General features: G+C 49.8%; 1 protein-coding gene across 4 annotated transcripts in view; it reads left to right on the top strand.

Annotated features, from left to right (window-relative positions):
* Nucleotides 1-17,944, top strand: part of tiam2a (TIAM Rac1 associated GEF 2a) — a 64,689-nt gene extending 46,745 nt beyond the window's left edge. For all 4 annotated transcript variants that reach the window (XM_084676238.1, XM_084676254.1, XM_084676229.1 and 1 more), the window contains 12 exons: nucleotides 7,822-8,040; nucleotides 9,322-9,390; nucleotides 10,294-10,419; nucleotides 11,149-11,257; nucleotides 13,324-13,503; nucleotides 13,595-13,713; nucleotides 14,144-14,252; nucleotides 14,663-14,721; nucleotides 14,853-14,955; nucleotides 15,077-15,164; nucleotides 15,436-15,578; nucleotides 15,816-17,944. In XM_084676238.1, the coding sequence (XP_084532364.1) occupies nucleotides 7,822-8,040; nucleotides 9,322-9,390; nucleotides 10,294-10,419; nucleotides 11,149-11,257; nucleotides 13,324-13,503; nucleotides 13,595-13,713; nucleotides 14,144-14,252; nucleotides 14,663-14,721; nucleotides 14,853-14,955; nucleotides 15,077-15,164; nucleotides 15,436-15,578; nucleotides 15,816-16,534 (2,043 nt within the window). In that variant the 3' untranslated portion in view covers nucleotides 16,535-17,944. The remainder of the gene's footprint in view (nucleotides 1-7,821; nucleotides 8,041-9,321; nucleotides 9,391-10,293; nucleotides 10,420-11,148; nucleotides 11,258-13,323; nucleotides 13,504-13,594; nucleotides 13,714-14,143; nucleotides 14,253-14,662; nucleotides 14,722-14,852; nucleotides 14,956-15,076; nucleotides 15,165-15,435; nucleotides 15,579-15,815) is intronic.
* The last annotated feature ends 35 nt before the right edge of the window (nucleotides 17,945-17,979 follow it).

Here is a 17,979-nt window from a genome sequence, read left to right as displayed (position 1 = left end):
TTCACTGTCGCCAGTCACGGCGTGCGCGTGTTCCCTCGAGTGTAGACCGTGAGAAAAACAATCTAGTCGCCGGGCAGAAAATCGCCCATGTACAAGCATAGGTGTGACAGCGTGGCCTGAAAGTCAATTGAGATGGATGGGGAGGAAAGAGTCATTTCAAACCTCTTGTCACAGCGTGTAATCACCTTCCTTGGAAGACTGACTGAATTTGATTAATTGCTCGGGTGCTTTTCAATTTGCTCATATTACACCAGCGAGCAGCGCCTGTGTGCCTGTTTGTGAGTGTGTGTGTGTCTGTGTGCATGTGGGACTGTGCTTACCCAGCAGTATTACTGACTGTTTACCAGTCTGTAGCAGGCCTTCCCAGGCCTGTGGCAGTCAGAGCTGATCAGTGTTTTGTACCGTCAGTCCATTATCCTCCTTGGGACGGGGATCATCATAGCTGCAGGAACGCCTGGTTCTGATATGTTCTATGGCTATCGTTCTAACCTGCTCTCTTATTGGCCAGGGGTTAGTCATCATTCCTCAATGTTTGATCCCATGCTAACACACACTCAAGCCCCCCTCCCTCCCTGGTTAGACAGATGGTGATGTGATCCCACTGGGACATGTGTCAACATATGACACTAATAGGCTGCCTGGTCCTGTAGTCAATGACACCTGCTGTCTGGCATTCATACCATTACAGCTGTAGTAACTAGAGTTGGGATTGGGAACTTTTATTTGTTTCTGTTTTCTGTCACAGACACTTTTCAACATTCAGTACTGTAATATGGTTAATCACCTGACAATCTGTGCCCCTGCATGATTTGATGCCTTTGTTGAAACATATTTGATTAAGTAATGATGTGTAAATTTAGCAAGGCTTAAAGTGAGCGAAGAAGGCCTGTGCTGCTACTGTTGCATGTCAGGGTAATGTAGCCATCCTTCTGGACATGCTAATGACTGGGAAGATTACACCTCTTTACTGCCCCCAGAACATTAACTAAGAGCATTAAAGGGATTTTTATCTAAAGAGAGCAGTGGCCACACCCTCTTTAGCCCGGGTGACACAGCTCAATTTCATTGACTGGGTTTGTAGCTTTCCAGAAAATACATTTTCTCCCTCGAGCTACTTCTGGTAAAGCACTCTGCAGCATGTATGTGGTTCAAAGCAGCCTTGCGTTGGTGATGCATTATACTGTGGTTAGTGGAGAGTGCACAGGCAGATATGTGCCAGGCAGAGGTGTTTTCAACAGTTCTTTTTAAGATGTAAATTATTGACATCTTATACTAATGTAATATTTACTCTCTCAGCCTTCATGGCCTTTACAAGCAGGAAGGGCATGTTGTTTTGCCCATATCATTGTAGCCCCACAAAAAACTCCCACCTCCTTCCTTCCACAGAGGGGGGTCACCCCCAAACTCCCCTCTTTGTTTTTCTTTTTGTGTGTGTGCGCTCGGTCAGGGGTGCCGATGGTGATGACTAAGTCCATCAGCCACCATATGGTGGTGAGCAGGCTCATAATCTGGGCTTATTGCTGTGTGATCCTGGGCGCCTCAGTGCCCCGCCGCAGATAGACTTGTCGACAGAGCGACAGAGCAGGACAAAAGAAGAAGAGAAGAAACGCAGAGGAAGAGGGCGGGAGAGTCAGTGGGATCCCCTCCGAGGCCAGCCCCCCATGGCTTGAGGCTAGCATCAGATGGCAGAGCGGGCACCCCCGTCGCCCGTGGCACCGGCCGCCCCCGCCGTGCCGGTGGAGGAGGAACCGCGGCCGTGCGTCTACCTGACCACGCTGATCGAGCTGTTCATCAGGGACCAGAGTCCGGCCGAGGCAGCCTGCTCCCTGCTGGCCATGTGCTGGTTCTGGCCCGGGGGCGGGCGGGAGGCGGAGGAGAAGGACTTGTTCCTGGGCTCGGCACTGCTCACCCTGCGCCAGCTGCTCCGAGACAAGCTGGCACACCTGCTGGACAAGATGGCCGTCTGCCTGACCTGTGAGAAGGGCCCCGACAGCCCCCGGCTCCTGGTAATTCAGCGGCGCTAAGCCCGTCTTGTTGTCATACGAAGGGCTTTCAGGTGGACGAGTAGAGGTTGTGTTGTGTCGCATCACCAGCCAAATGTGAAGGATAGCGTTTGTGTTGGCATTGTTGAAGGTGAAGGTTTGGCAGGTTGGCTGCTGTACTAAGAACAGTTCCCCCCCTATCCTTGAGTGACAAACTTTGAAAACCAATGAAACCTTTGAAACGAATATCAGTGTGTCGCCGACAGTAGAACCATCCCTTCTACCTGTGTCCTCCTTGCCTAGAACCATGTCTACGTGTGGACAGTCCCCCTGGCTGTCTCACTTGCCTCTCCCCTCTTCCCAGTGCTGCGAGGGGGATGGAGGGGCAGCTGTTGTCTTTATGGCTCATGGTGTGTTATCTCTGGGGGCTGTCCTCTCCAGCCGGACTGAGGCCTCTTCCATCAGATGCTATCACGTCACCGCTGGCTGGCTGGAGGCGTCGCCTCTGTCTGCTCGATCACCTCTGTTTGTTTTATGTCAGGTCAGTGGCGATACAGAGAGCAGAAGGTTGCTCTGTTACCGTGACACCCCCCGGGGGGGCTTGTCGTGAGGGTTTACGTCATGTGTGTAAAAAAAAAAAAACAACAACCTTTTACCTTTCTCTAGCCTTGGTTTTTATATTGGCTGTGAGTTATCATACAACAAGTTCCTTTCTTATTGTAATTCTGGTTATAGTGGATCTCAATTGCCTTTAGGGACTAAGGGAATGGGTTTTTAATCCGAGGGCGTTCCATTATTAAAACACGCTCTCAGAAGCTCCTAAGAGACTTTCTGGAATAATATTTGTTTGGGATTAATAATAAAAGGCGTAAATGGGAGTAGAACGACAGAAAGATCCGGAGGCCTCCCTCCTTCTATCCCTCCCCTCTTGTTTTTGATTTATGAGTGTGTGTCTTTATTTATTGAGCTTTGAAATGCGGACGGTAACCTGGCACAATGGGCTTAAACTGGGGGATGAATCACCTCCACTGTGTGTGCTTCTACGCCACCGTGACAGGGCACTTTCCTGTGAGGAATTGTCCCAGCTCGCCCTAGGGACACCATCTTTTTTTACCCCCCCCCCCTCACACGCATTCACATATGTTTGTTTGTTTATTTTTGTAAAGAGACTTCTTCCGACTGGAGCGGGATGTGCTTTGATTCAAGGGCCTTTCATCCAGAAAGTAGGCTGCGTTTTGGCATCTTAATGACTGTATCTTAACGTATGGGAGTGTGAGACTCGTCGCTATAGTATTCAGGGAACTGGGTAGTTTTATAGAACATGTTTTTCATTTTCATTGGAGTGTGTTTCATATTGACCTCTAATATTTGAAATGCAGTATGAAGCCTGGGTTTATGTGTGTGTGTGTGTGTGTGTGTGTGTGTGTGTAGTGTTTTGGTACCTATGCTCGGTCGTGAATGCATGGCATAGAGAGAGGTGTTATTTCCAACACCTATGCCTCCAATGGAAAATATCTGGTTGGATTATCGCCTTATTTGGCAGTCCTCAATGTTAATCTGGGTGTATCCTAAACAGGCTGTTGTGACCTCACCTGGCAAGGTCTTAATGTCACCTCTCACAATTCTGAGGAGGGATCTGGTGTGTCTTAATAGAGCCAGCTATATCGGTAAACAAGGAGCTAGTTACTTTTAGTGTGAGGGCTTAGTGGTCAGTATTAGTGAGAGTCTAGGTGCCCTCTGTACTAGATACTGGAGCGGTAAGAGGCAGCAGGAACAGAGAGATGGCCCTGGAACCACTGTGGTATTGTTGAGTTCTGCTATTATGACTGCTAGTGTGGAATGTGTGGTCAGGGTTGACCTGCTGACCTGGTATAGGTATTGTTTCATTGCAATTCTAATCTGATGGCTTGTTTTTGAGTGGACAGCCAGTCTGGAAGTGGTTTGGTTGTTCCCATGCCTCTTTTTCTCTCCTGTTTAATGTTCACATCATTTGGATGAGTTTAGCCGCGTCCCCCTCTCCCGTCCCAGTTCCAAACCTGTGGCCTTTTTAATCTGCATTCCAACCACACACACACAGATCTGTAATTACTACACACATCAATCTCTGCATTACCTCCTCTGATGGGAACAGATCATTATTCAACTCGATGAAGTTTATAGTCAATCCTGAGTTCATGCCAGCTTCCGTCCAGCTCACTGTGTGACTGTTGTTTACCAGTGTTTACCAGCCGTGTCCCCCACCCCCCTCCTCTCCACCCCTGAATGCCCCTGGTCAGCCCCAGCTGGTGTGACCCTGGCTCTGTCAGTAGGGCTGGCCGCCCCAGGCCAGAAGAGTCCTCATTGTATTGGTGCTATTGAGAAGAGTCACGTGGAGCGGAGAGGGGGATGAGAGAGAGTGTGAGAATGAGAGAGGGTTGGAAAGAGAGACTGAGAGAAAATGTTTGTGTGTGTGTGTTGGTGAAAGAAAGGGAAAAAGCAGAGGATAGGAGGAAGGCTTTGTGTGTGTGTGTGTGAGTGAGAGAGAGAGAGATGGAGAGAGAGGAAAAGAAAAGCGAGGCAGACAGTAGCTGGGGGAGGAATTCCCCTCCGTATGCACAAGCCACACGGTCCACTCCTGATTGATATGCAGATTAGCAGCAGTGGCCAGCAGCAAGCAGTTTTGTGTGGTCGAATGCCTCTGCTCACAGAACCCCAGGCCTGGGATCAATGCCTAGATCCCCCTCAACCCTAGAGAGGACAGGTGGGCTTGAGATTGAGGCTTCACTCCGGCCTTATGGAGACAGGAGAGGAGGAATACTAAGGGAACACGAGGAGAGATGAAGTAACGCTGAACGCAACGAGAGTGATATTCCGACCGTACCGACAGACCAAAGCAAAGGGCAAGGAAAACAAGGACCAGTGGACCAATCGTAGGTCTTGGTAGCCTTGTCTAGTTCTAACCAGCGTAGCCTGGACCAGCGTAGCCCAGTCCCGGACCCGGTCCGACATGCGTGGCTCCAGATCGGGCAGGCTGCACAGGAAGGGCTGCTCCCTGGTCCGCAGGACCCAGCGCCAGGCCACAGCGGCCTGGAGGCTCCTCTATAGACTGCTCTTCATGGTGAGTGACGGCCAGCCGGAGACGAGGCTTTCTCTCTTCCTGTTGTAATCGAGTCTCCGACGGAAGGAAATTATTAGTAAGGTTTCAGTCATCCTGCTCAGCTGTATAATGTCTGTATAAAGTCATTTTCCTAAGTGTACGAGCGTAATTCTCCTTTAGCAGGGAGTGAATAAAAAAAGTGGAATTGGATTTGAATCGACCCACGACTAGTTCGAGGAGAGGCATTAGACCTTGCAGAGAAAGAGAAAGAGAGGGAGGGAAAAGATAGAAGGGGATGAGAGGAAGGAAGACAAATATTCCAGGTGAGCCCATTTCAGAGTGGCGGAGGCTCTGTCAGAGGGAACAATGTTAGCCCTAACCTGTGTCGAACAGGAGCATGCTTTACTGGGATAGAAACTGTTGTTCTATCATCTTAGGGCTTAGCTTTGCCGTTCACCGGCAGGGCGCTGAACATTTCTGTGTGAACGCTCACGTACAAAGCAAGGCATGTGTGGCGATGCTGATGTGCCCAGTGTGCGGCCATCGAAATGAATCTGTGTTCTACTGTATCTTCCCTTCTACAGACGCTTGTGGTTGTCTAGTCAGAGCAGCCTGGAGGTTCCCAGTGTGTTGTATAAACGGGGAGAGGCTTGGCAGTAGCATGAAGAGACAGGAAATGCAGACAGGAGCTGTCAAGCGCTGCCGTAATATGAAGGCACAATTCCTGACTGGGGCTGTTGAAATCTGCTTGTCTTTTTTGGTGTTTTTTTTTGTTCGGGCTCTGAGCTTTTCTCCCGCTTTCCCAGCTCCTTAATTGGATATTTGGGTTAGCTGTCAAGCTCAGCTCCGGCGGTGCGTGCTGGTCGGATTGTTGTGAGGCAAAGTGATACCTGAGTCATGTCTGCCTCTGCACCCCCTCACCTCCGCCTCCGGTCATGCACAAGTGCAGCCACCCCTCCCCCTCCTCCCTTAATACGTCTGAGAATCGTCACCCAATCCTGTCTGCGTGGGGGAAATCCTGTGTGTGTGTGTGCGTATTAAGCTCTGCTTGCGTCGTGTGCGGCCCCCCTCCGAGCGCCCGAGACTGCAGCCGAACCAACAGCAGCACAGAGCACAGCACAATTACTGTTATCTGTCTTCACAAGGCAGCTCCTCTCCTGGTGATTCTGCCTCAGGGTATTTGATTAGTATGTCAAAATGATATCCTTCAACCTTCCTCCCTCCTTGAGCCTCTCTTAGTCAACTCTGTCCCCTGGATACATGTCGTGTGTGGGAGACGGTGTGTGCGTCTTTTCTATTCAGAGTTCAGTACCATCGGTCTGGTTCTCCCAGTGCAGACCTCTTGAGTGTTTCAGTCTCATAAGTCCTAATGATGAGCCTTTCTAGTAAGACCCCTGGAGCATAGCTGGGTGGGCTCTGCTTTAGAGGCCCATGTCTGTGTCTGCACGGGGGCTTGCTTCCAGAAGCTGTGACTCATACACTGACTCAGATGCCCCCCCCCTCCACACACACACACACACACACACACACACACACACACAGATATACACACACAGTTTGTCTGGAGAGAACTCTCCCTAAGATTAGTATTGAGGCAGCTTTGGCACCCTGTCTCCTCACTGTCCACGCTTTCATTAGTTGATGAGCTGCTGGCTACAGACAAGACTATTGCTCTAAGTGTGCATGCCTTATATACAGTATGTCTATATACAGTGTGTCATTTCATTAGACTCAGGAACCTGTGACTCAGTCCCTCAGTCACTCTATCTGGAAAGTGTTGTGTATGAGTGTGTTGCTTGTTTGCCTGCGTGTCTGTATGCTGTTGCTGTGCAATCACACTTGCAATATTTAGAATCAACCCTTATGTATAGACTGAACACACACCTTCACTCTCTCACACACACCCTCACTCACACACACACAGCACAGTGCTGAGCAGCTTTTTTGCCAGTGTGGCATTCCAGACAGGCAGCTCTCCCACAGCGCTCTCCCTCTTCCTCCTCCTCCTCCTCCTCCTCCGCTTGTCATTACTGCTCTCCTCTCTCCCCATCCAACCCAGAAGCCAATCACAGCCCCACTATCATCCAACAGGTCTACAAGTCTCTGATACCCTTGTCTACTTAGCGTTGAAAAGTCATGCTGTAAGCTGTGGTTTTACCATGCTCTACGTCTATCAGCTCGACTTGTCAAACCCATAATAGCCATGTCGGGATCTTAGTTGTGAGTGGTTTGTGTGATGGATTGGTCCCTGCGTTTGATATTATGCAGGGCTTGTATGTTAAATATGATTGTAATTCATACTGTATGTTCAGCAGTGGTCAAAGTAAGCCCCATAAGAAGACCCTTTCAATGTAACATCCAGTTATATAACTGAGGGTCTGTGTGCTCTGCTATTAGCCTTAGTGGTGCACTGCAGGGTTCACTATAGGTTTCCAGTCATTAAGAGCATGTGATTGAGGGTGAGGAAACAGAATTCCATAGGAGGCTGTTGAGGACATAGGCTGCCTCCTGTGTGGTGTACAGAACAGGAGACACATGCCGGCTGAAACCCGATAGCCGCAGCCACAGGATCTGGCCCTCTAACGTCACAATGCTCAGAACCGCTCATTGCTATTTCAGAACTGGTCACACCTTCCACATAACTGGTCATAACTAGCTCAAGGCTGGTCCATCTTCTATGCTCCACCCATGCATCGTAAACATCCATCCTTCCTCATCACGACCTTCACCCTCTCCCCTCTGTCTCTCTGTCGCCCCCTGTAGAGCGTGGACACAGTGTGCACCCTCTACCACAGCTTCCAGGACGGATCAGGGTCTGGGGGCTTGATGGAGGGCAACAAAGATCCCCAGGGCCAGGGCCATGGCCAGGGCCAGGGGGGAGAGGCCAACCTGCTTAGACCCTGTCCCCGGCACATGAGCGCCACCGATAGACTCTGCAAGGTCATCCAGGAGCTGGTGGACACAGAGAAGTCCTATGTCAAGGTGAGAGTGCTGTTGTGCTTATGCGCCTAAAGGGGAGGATGGCTAGGGGGCTGGGCTCCTGAGCTGGAGCCCTGTTAGAGGCTTTAGTGTCAGGGCCAATCTTATGGGCTTGGATCGTCGGATGGCCTTTGTTTAGCTGTGGTCTGTGTGGGTGGGGGGGGACCAGAGGCTTCTCCTCCAGAGCCTTGTCATTGTTTATATCCCTGGCTCATCACGCTCTCTCACATCACTCTGCTCCCACACAGTTCAAGTTGCTAGCTCAACCTTTTATTCGCCGGCGAACATTAAAGAGCTCTGCGATGATCCGCTCCTTGTCTCTCCCGTAATGCGAGTCAGAGGAGACGCCTCATTATCCTATAGCTCATCTCTCTCTCTCTCTCTCTCTCTCTCTCTCTCTCTCTCTCTCTCTCTCTCTCTCTCTCTCTCTCTCTCTCTCTCTCTCTCTCTCTCTCTCTCTCTCTCTCTCTCTCTCTCTCTCTCTCTCTCTCTCTCTCTCTCTCTCTCTCTCTCTCTCTCTCTCTCTCTCTCTCTCTCTCTCTCTCTCTCTCTCTCTCTCTCTCTCTCTCTCTCTCTCTCTCTCTCTCTCTCTCTCTCTCTCTCTCTCTCTCTCTCTCTCTCTCTCTCTCTCTCTCTCTCTCTCTCTCTCTCTCTCTCTCTCTCTCTCTCTCTCTCTCTCTCTCTCTCTCTCTCTCTCTCTCTCTCTCTCTCTCTCTCTCTCTCTCTCTCTCTCTCTCTCTCTCTCTCTCTCTCTCTCTTCCTCTCCGTCTTATTTAGCACCCCTACACTCTTCTTGCTTGATGTCTCTCTATCTCTTTTCATTATCCTCTCTCTCTCCCTCTCTTCTGTTCTCATACGGTGATTTGTAGTAGTGAGGAGAGGAGAATGCCTTCCCAGCGTCCTTTGCTGCTGATGCTGCGACGTCTGCGACGAGCCATTTGTCTGTGATGTGCTGCGATAGCGCGGCTGGCCTGGCCTGGGTTGGGGGGGGGGGGGGGGGGTATAGTTATATGATTACATGCAGGCAACCCCAGTCCCATAAATCAGACTAATGAGAATATCTCTAGTGAAGCTGCTGCTGCATTAAAGCTTCGAGACGGAGAGATAGGAAGAGAAGAAAGGAGGAGGAAGTGGTGGAATAAAGAACAACAATGTGAGGAGCGGTACATAGAGGTTTGATGTAGCCGAGGGACTTTAGAATGTGAGTGGCAGTGTTGTTATGCTGTGCTTTTCCTGTCATTGACCTACTCCCCCCCCCCTCTCTCTCTCTCTCTCTCTGTGTAGGACTTGGAGTGTCTGTTTGAGATCTACCTGAAGCCCCTGCAGAATGAGACCTTCCTCACCCTGGACGAGGTAGGTGATGGAGAGAGGCTTGTTGTGGAAGGAATGGCCGTTGAGGGTGGTGGTGGTGGTGGGGGGTTAATACAGTCTTTATTAGGCAGAGGGGGTTGTTGATGAACTGAGCTAAGGGCTGTCTCCTTTATTATAGCCTGCTCACTAAAGGACACATTTGCATGTTCCTGTCATGACCTTGTGGCTTCCTATGAGACATGCACACACGTGTATATACACACACACACACACACACACACAGAAGAACCGAAGGACGTTTTCTTGGCAGATCTTACTTTATTACCAACGTCGACAAATGCGTCATGTATACTGAAGTTATACAGCAGTAACTCCTTCGTCTCAAATTAGCATTCCATCTGTGTCACCCATGTGCTTGTCGCTGTTTTTTCTGGGAGCTTCCTTGGTTGTAGCCAGGGAATGCTAACTGCGCTAATGACCTCAGACTATCCTCGCACACAGCTCTCAGCCTGACCTCTCCCAGGACAGATCCATCGATAGTGTTACTGAGCAGTGGGGCAAATTAAAAGCCCATTAACGGACTTGAGGACATGTCCAGGCGCCGAGGAGACAAGGTTATGTCACCACGAACAGCGTTTAATGAAAGTCTGCATAGGAGAGTGAGAGGGGGGGGGGGGGAGTGAAGAGAGAGCAGGAGGGAGAGAGAAACAAGGGCAGATTGAGATGTAGACTGTCCCTAGGTGCCTCTCCGACAGCTGTGGTCCTGAGTGACTGACTGTCTGATTGCTGTTCAGACAGCGCTGTCGCTGACAAGTCTCTGTCACATCCTTTTTTCACCCCTCCATGTCTCCCAACGTCTCGTCCCCCCCCCCCCCCCCTCCCATCTTTCCGTCTGTCCTCTCTCACCCTACCTCCCTCTTCCCTCTCCTCCTCCTTCTCCTCCAGATGGACAGTCTGTTTGGCAGTTTGCCAGAGATGTTGGACTTCCAGAGGGTCTTCCTGCAGACGCTGGAGGAGAGGATTGCTTCTTCTCCTGACTTCAGCACCCTGGAGACCCCCATGCAGTTTAAGGTATGCACACATACAAATGCATCCAGACACACAAATGCATGCATAGACAACCTGGATCCTACAAACATTGACGCATGTGTTCTCACTCTGTGAGAAAGAACGAGCCTGATATGAACAGGAGGATAAGATCCATGCATGACTTGGGCTTTAAAGCATCAGGCCTTTGCAAACCCAGCAAATACAAATGACTGTGTTGGTGAATATGAGCTGTTGACATCTAGAGTGTCCTGGCGCACCTAGACACATATTCATTATTGAAGAGATGTCACAGCTGCACGCGTGGCTGATTTAAAGCATCGACGCAACAACCAGCGAGGGTCTATTGATTTTGTGAGTTGACCAGGGAGAATGGTGTCTTGATAAAGGGGCCCGTGTACAAGGGCAATGGGTGTGTGTGAAGGGGGTAGGATGGGGGCTTTTAAATCCAGTCCCCAAAGATTGAGGCAAGGTAGGTCAGGCTGCGCCTTCCCATGTTCACACTTTCTCTCTCTCTCTCTCCCTCATCTCTCTCCCTTGTGTGCTCTGTCACCATCCAACTCTTTTCTCCTATACTGCCTCGCGCTCCTACTTTTATCACCCTCCCCTTCGCTCTTGTCACCCTCACTCTCTCCTCCTTTCTTCCCTCTCTCATTCTTTCTTTCCTCTCTTTCTCTCTTCCCTGTCTCCCTGTCTCTCTCTCTTTCTCCCTCCCCCTATCCTTTTCTCATCCATCCATTTCTGTGTTTGCAGAAGCTGCTATTCTCTCTAGGGGGCTCGTTCCTGTACTATGCCGACCACTTCAAGCTCTACAGCGGCTTCTGTGCCAACCACATTAAAGTCCAGAAAGTTCTGGAAAGAGGTATGGCTGTCCTCCTCTCTCTCTTCTGCCAAATCTCTCTCACACACACTGCAGGCACTCTGTCTGAATTACATGCTAGGTTTGCCCCCTTTTGGTTAACACATCAATTATGTAGAATATGAAATGTTCTTGAGTGTAACTGCTACTGGTGAGGTGCAGATATGCCTCTTCACATCAACCACCTCTCATCTCTCTATTTCTCGTCTGACTCACATGAGCCACTAATGATCTCCGCGCGTGCCAAGGCTTCATTGCATTAAAGGGAGATTCTACACTTCCCCAATAAGCGCTAAATGCTAACTGGTATAGTTTGTCTCCTAGTATAGCACTAACTAAGCTAGGTGTATATTGAGCCCATTGAACTTTGACAGGATAATAACTTTGAACGTCCCTGCAAGTGTATGACAGTGAATACCTTCTGAAGGTGATTTATGCCTGCTTTGTGTAAAGCGGGCACACTGCCCGGTGCGGGATAAATGGGTGGGGTGGGGGGGCGGGGAGAGGAGAGGAGTGGGGGGAGACGACAATTTCTCTGCCTGCAAGGGGGAGGGTAAATTGCACCCGTGTGTCCCATTACAAGATTTGTCTGGGGGTGGAGTTGGTTTGTCTCCGAGCGGCTAGTGGGATTGGCTTATAATGGCGCTGGGTGGGGAGAGTCTGGCATGCACCCGGCCTTGTGTCTCCGATGGCTGAGAATCCACCTGAATAAGGAACGACACAGCAAACACACCATTTCTAATGGTGCACTGCAGCATCCACACAACGCATAGTGGGAGGGGTATAGCTCAGTGGTAGAGCATTTGACTGCAGATCAAGATGTTGCAGGTTCGAATTCCCTTGGGGGAATTTGCTTGGGGGGAAATATTCTGCTAAATAAACAGATACAGTTCTGTGAGAATTGTAGTATTAATCACCAGCACAGCTCAATACAGGGGGTTACAGTACACTGACAAGATAATTATCAACAGTTCACATAACATACATGTACATACATAAATGTATACAATTATATCTTTTTTTAAATCCTGGAAGCGGGAACAGTAAAGACACGCACACACAGGACATACTACATGCACTGTGGCCACGGAGCAGAGATGGTGTAGTACACAACAGTGACTGTACAAGACAGTGGCAATGACCTTGTAACAGCTATCAATGTCTAGTATTAATGAAAATGAACAACATTATGAAAGAGTGAGAGAATGGTGGGTGTAGGAGGGGAGGAGAGGTGCTGGGACTGGGGCAGACCAGTAGGCGTGGGGATGAAAGACATGGCACTGCAGCTAGATGTAGAGCAGAGTGCAATACAACTCCATCTAGCTTGGACTCACCACGGTGTGACTAGTGACAGTCAGAACCTTTCATAATTACATGTTTCCTCTCTCTCTCTCTCTCTCTCTCTCTCTCTCCTCCCCCCTCTCTCTATCCTCCCCCCTCTCTATCCTCCCCCTCTTCTCTTCTTCTGCGTTGTGCCAGGCCCAGGCAGTGCACATACTTTTTCTGTTTACCCGTTTATTCGTTAATTGCCTGCCAATTACTCTACCAAGTGTCAATGCGGCTGCCTGTCTGCAGCTCCGAGTGCTATAATTAATACCTTAATGGATTCCCTCAGTAGCTGCATAAAAACACACCGAGGTCACGTGGTCCCAATCAACTGTCACGACACATAGCTGTAGTAAAGCCTTATGACAAAATGGAGAAAAATCCTGTCACCTAATATTGATGCGTTCCATGTAATGCGTGGTGAGATGAAGCACTTGGAGGTGCGCTGTGGTTGTTGTTGCTGTCTGTGGCTCGAGCAGATGGCTAGGCTGCTACTCTTCATGTCAACAGCCATGTTTTACAGTATCTGCAGTGAAGTGTTGCCATTTTTACTGCAGTGGTCATGCGAGGGTGAGGAATAGCTTCTACTGCCCCCTGGTGGAGCAAGGATACTGCACCAACCAGCAGAGCCTCTCGGTCCAAACCCAGTACGACCATTGAGCAGAAACCAACCAGGGTGTGAATCCAGTGACTGACGGCAGAGTGTACGCTAAAGTCTTCATGTTTTAACTTTTCATCCGTAGCCAAGACGGACCGGGCTTTTAAGGAGTTTCTGGACACGAGGAACCCGACCAAGCAGCACTCGTCCACCCTGGAGTCGTACCTGATCAAGCCGGTCCAGCGGGTGCTCAAGTACCCCCTGCTGCTGCGGGAGCTGGTGTCTCTCACAGACGCAGACAGCGAGGAGCACTACCACCTGACTGGTAGGCAGGAAGGCCCTACCCTGCTCCCAGACAACCTGACCTGGCCTTAACACACGCACACTCAAACTCTCTCGTGCTGTTGTCCCCTCAGAGGCCCTGAAGGCCATGGAGAAGGTGGCCAGCCACATCAACGACATGCAGAAGATCTACGAGGACTACGGCTCTGTGTTTGACCAGCTGGTAGCGGAGCAGAGCGGCCATGAGAAGGAGGTGCGTTACTCAGCCCTCATCACGCCCACAGATGGACTGATTAATACATTATCTTAAGTACTCTGATTTTCTCAAACAAATCTTAGATCTTCGTCAGCTCAGATCTGTAAACCCATGCTCCACTCCATGCTTTCCTGCCCTTTTAACTATTTGACTAGGTTATTCTATCATTAATGCAGTATTCTATATTATAATATTCATAAAACTCATGGGGAACTAAACGGCATTACTCTGCTTGTGAACATCTAGTCTTAAATAATAAAAGTTCCCTGCATAGGAAACACTTGTTTGGTACGCTTGTTTGCTTACTGCTTAATATAGCCTTAGAACACTGATGCGTACATCCAGTTGTCAGCAGCAGAGACAGCCAGCCATCCTGCTGAGCAGCCGACTGACTTCTCCCTTCCCCCCTCCTCCTCCTCCTCACCAGGTAACTGAGCTGTCCATGGGGGAGTTCCTCATGCACTCGTCAGCGGCCTGGCTCAACCCCCACCCCTCCCTGGGCCGCATGAGGAAGGACCCCGAACTGACCGTGTTCGGTGAGTGAGCCGCTGCAGCATCGTGGGAAAATGAGTTCCCCTTGCCGGAGCCAAAGGCTCTAACTTGGCAGACTCCCTGTAAAATTCCACATGTTGGCCATAGCTGATTGGATTGGCTTCAGACTTGAAGGCCAAACAGTTTGAATCATTCGCTCATTTTAATGGCTCATACATTAGGATGCAACATAATTCTACACTTTGCATTATGTTTATAGACTCATATTTTGTTAATCAGAAATGTATATCAAAGCTAAGTTGCAGTGTCAAACACGCACTGTAGAAGTGAGCGGGTGCAATGCCAATATGCTGTGAAAAACTCCCACATCTGAAGAGCTTGTGAAGTGCTGGATGGCTACTGTACGTCGTTCTCCCAGTTCAGTGTAAACATCTCGTGTTGTTTCTCTCCTCAGTGTTCAAGAAGGCAGTGATACTGGTCTACAGGGAGAGCAACAAGCTGAAGAAAAAGATGGTGAGCCCTCTCTCATATCTCACTCTCTTCCTCTCCCCCCCCACCCTCTGCTTTCATCGTTCTTGGAGCTTTGATGCCCCTCTGTAATGCCGATCTCTCACCATCGTGGTTGGTTGTTTGTGTGTGTGTAGACCACCGCTCGCTCCACACACTCCCATGGAGATCTGGACCCCTTCAAGTTCCGCTGGCTCATCCCCCTCTCCTCACTGCAGATCCGGCTTGGCAACGCTGCAGGTGAGTGGGAAAACACAACTCCCAATACACACACACAAACTCGATTCTACCTTCTGGCACATCCCTTCTGCTTTGAAACCATGTTAAGACTTCCTGATTTTAAAGTATCTCCTCCTCTCAGGAACAGAGACCAACTGCATCTGGGAGCTGATCCACACCAGGTCCGAGCTGGAGGGCAGACCAGAGACAGTGTTCCAGCTGTGCACCAGGTGAGAAGGGGAGCAGGGCTTCATCACTCCTAATGATGAGCACTCCTCAAGACACCGCATGCACAAGGGAAAGGACAGGGATTGATAGTACTGAGCGTAGTAAAGTCATCCGTCACAAAACTCCAGGTGGGGGCCTGGGTGGGATTTCAATCTGCTACGGGATACACCTTGCAAACGTCGGGTTTGAGTTGAGTGGGTGGGTGCGTAGATTCTGGAGAGTAGAGACTGTCCTCGCCGAGCATGATTTGAAACACACCTGCCCCCTCCACAGTGTCCCGGAGTGCAAGGTGAACATCATCAAGGTCATTCGCTCCATCCTCCGGGAGAACGTGCGGAGGAACCTCCCTGGAGAGAGGGGCGGTAAGGAGCGCCTGGTGCCCCTGCGCAGCACCATGCCCTCCTCAGCCAGAATAGGTGAGCCACAAGCAGAGGAAGTGTGAACTGATCCTTTGATTGTGAGAAATTGTGTTGGTGGAACAGGTTTTGACTGGTATAGCCATACCATAGGATATAAGTGGACGCTGTTTTGTCTGCTTTTTGCGGTGGGTCTTGTGTCTTACCTTGACACAACCACATTTTAAAGTGCCTAGTTGTTTGTTTATTTGGTGCTTATTGTGTCTTGTCTTGGTGGATCTTTCCCTTCACCTCCAGGTTCTTCCAGAGCCTCCTGGCTGTGTAAGCAGCCCCTGCTGGACCTCTCTGCCCAGGCCGGCAGCCTCAAACCAGGACCGTCCGACTCCGACGAGGGCAGCCAGAGCAGCAGCGCCCCCAGCTCCTCCGGAGGACCCCTCACGGCAAGCACCTTCTCCCCCACCTCCTCCGACCCCAGGTCTCTGCCCCCCAGGCAGTCCTGGTCGCGGGGCTCCAGTCACGGCCGCCCCCAACCGGCCTCGTTAAAGGAATCAGACATCCTGAGCGACGAGGGCGACGACGACGAGGAGTTCAGCGAGGCCGGCGGGAGGCGCAGGGAGAGCCAAGGGGGCGCGTCCCCCACCAGTGCCATCGAGGCCCAGTTCCTCCAGCTGAAGCTCTCTGAAGAGGTGGCATCCAGGCGCGCTCAGGCCCCCCGCGTCCAGCCGGAGGGCGCCGAGGTGGACACGCCCGAGAGCCAGCCGAAGCTGATGCGAGGCCACTTCAACCCGGTCAAGAGGAAATGCAGTAGCAGCTTCCGGCGTAGCCAGGGGGTGCTGCTGAGCATGAAGGAGCACAGCAGGTCGTTGGACAGCCAGGCGGATGGAACAGGGGCGGTGGACCTCAATACCCTGCTGGAGAGGGAGTTCAGTGTTCAGAGCTTGACCTCGGTGGTTAACGAGGACTGTTTCTATGACCCCGGAGAGAGTACAGACACAGGCAGTACCCCCTCCTCTTAGAGTCAAGGATGCAGGTGGAGTGAGAAGAAAGGGCAGGGTACACAACTCCAAACCAAAGCTTTGCCCCTGCAACCAGGGAAGGGAAACCCCAGTTTCCAGGGTTGTTTTGCGCCTCAGCTGAGTGTGTGTGTGTGTGGTGTAGTAAACACGCCCACCATCCTGCTACTGTACGCCCAGGTGGGACTGGATATTCTGATGGATGCCTTCTGGCCCAGAGACATGCCGCCGCCCCCCAACCCCCCCGGAGAGGCGGAGAGAGTGACTCTGTTCTGGTGATAATGACTGCAATGAATCTGCTGAGCGCTGATGCACAGCTAAGCCCCTCCCAGCTCGGCGGGTGTCTCTGCGCTTCTCTCCACTCCAGAGCAATGCATCTCAATATTCTAGAGGATTTCTCTTCACTCCCTCTCCACTCCATCATTGATTGGTAATAAAGTATGTTCAGGTCTATTCTATTAAACTCAATTTCCTGATCTAAAAATGTTATAAAAGACCAGTAAAAAGCAGGATGTTGACAGGAAATGTGCCCTTAAAGTAGTAGCAATGAAGGAAATGAGGCTGGGAGTAGAGAAAGCCACCATTGATGATTGAGACCCACCCCAAGAACTGTGCTTGTACCCAGACTTCCTGCCAGACAGGATGTCTGTTAGAATGGACGGACATTGATTTTATTGTGACTATGCCTTGCTGTATTTTGTGCACTAAGTACACTGTTTGCCTACATATTTGAAACCTCTTTTTTCTATTTGTTCATCTTGGGTCTTTGTCATTTTTAAAAGCAATTTTTATTTATTGATTACTGTTTTATTGCTGAGAGGAGCAACTATTGGTTGAAGGCTTGAATTGTCAATGGGAAGTTGGCCCATCTGGAAAAAAAAGACATGCAAAAAACGAACAAAAAAACAAAAACATGCAATACAGTGTGAAGTTAATTTCCACATTCTTTTAAATGTATTGAAGTGGAAGCTGTTCTCGCTGGATTGTAGCTTGTGTTGTACACATACCAACGGCATCTTTAAGATAAAACCTGCATGATGGAATTTAAACAGTGTGCAGACCCAATTTCCACAATGTCTCTTTTCTATGTTTGTATGTTTCTTGTACATTCAAATTAATTTACAGTACAGGTAAAATTTCATCATTTATACTCTTTCACATACTTGACATTGTACAGGTAGAAATGGCAATAAATATGATTTCTGGTACCACAGTCGGTAAGGGATATTTTGTACTTATTTGACATCACACGGTTGTGAGGTAATTTAAAAACGTACTATCCTACTGTGTCCCCTCTTGAACTCCACTGTAAGAATGCCTTTAAAATGCTAGCATACCAATGAATGTGAATGGCCCCCCTTTTTCTCATGGAATTGTTTTTTTTATAAATAAAAGTTTTTTTTATCTGTGAAATACTGTCCTGTGCGTCATAATTTCACCAGTTTTTT

The sequence above is a fragment of the Hypomesus nipponensis genome, chromosome 3 (genome assembly GCF_054491055.1).
Source record: "Hypomesus nipponensis isolate SF chromosome 3, ASM5449105v1, whole genome shotgun sequence".
NCBI classification, from domain to species: Eukaryota; Metazoa; Chordata; class Actinopteri; order Osmeriformes; family Osmeridae; genus Hypomesus; species Hypomesus nipponensis.
Note: the sequence above shows the minus strand (reverse complement) of the source record. Positions and strands in the feature narration are given on the sequence as shown.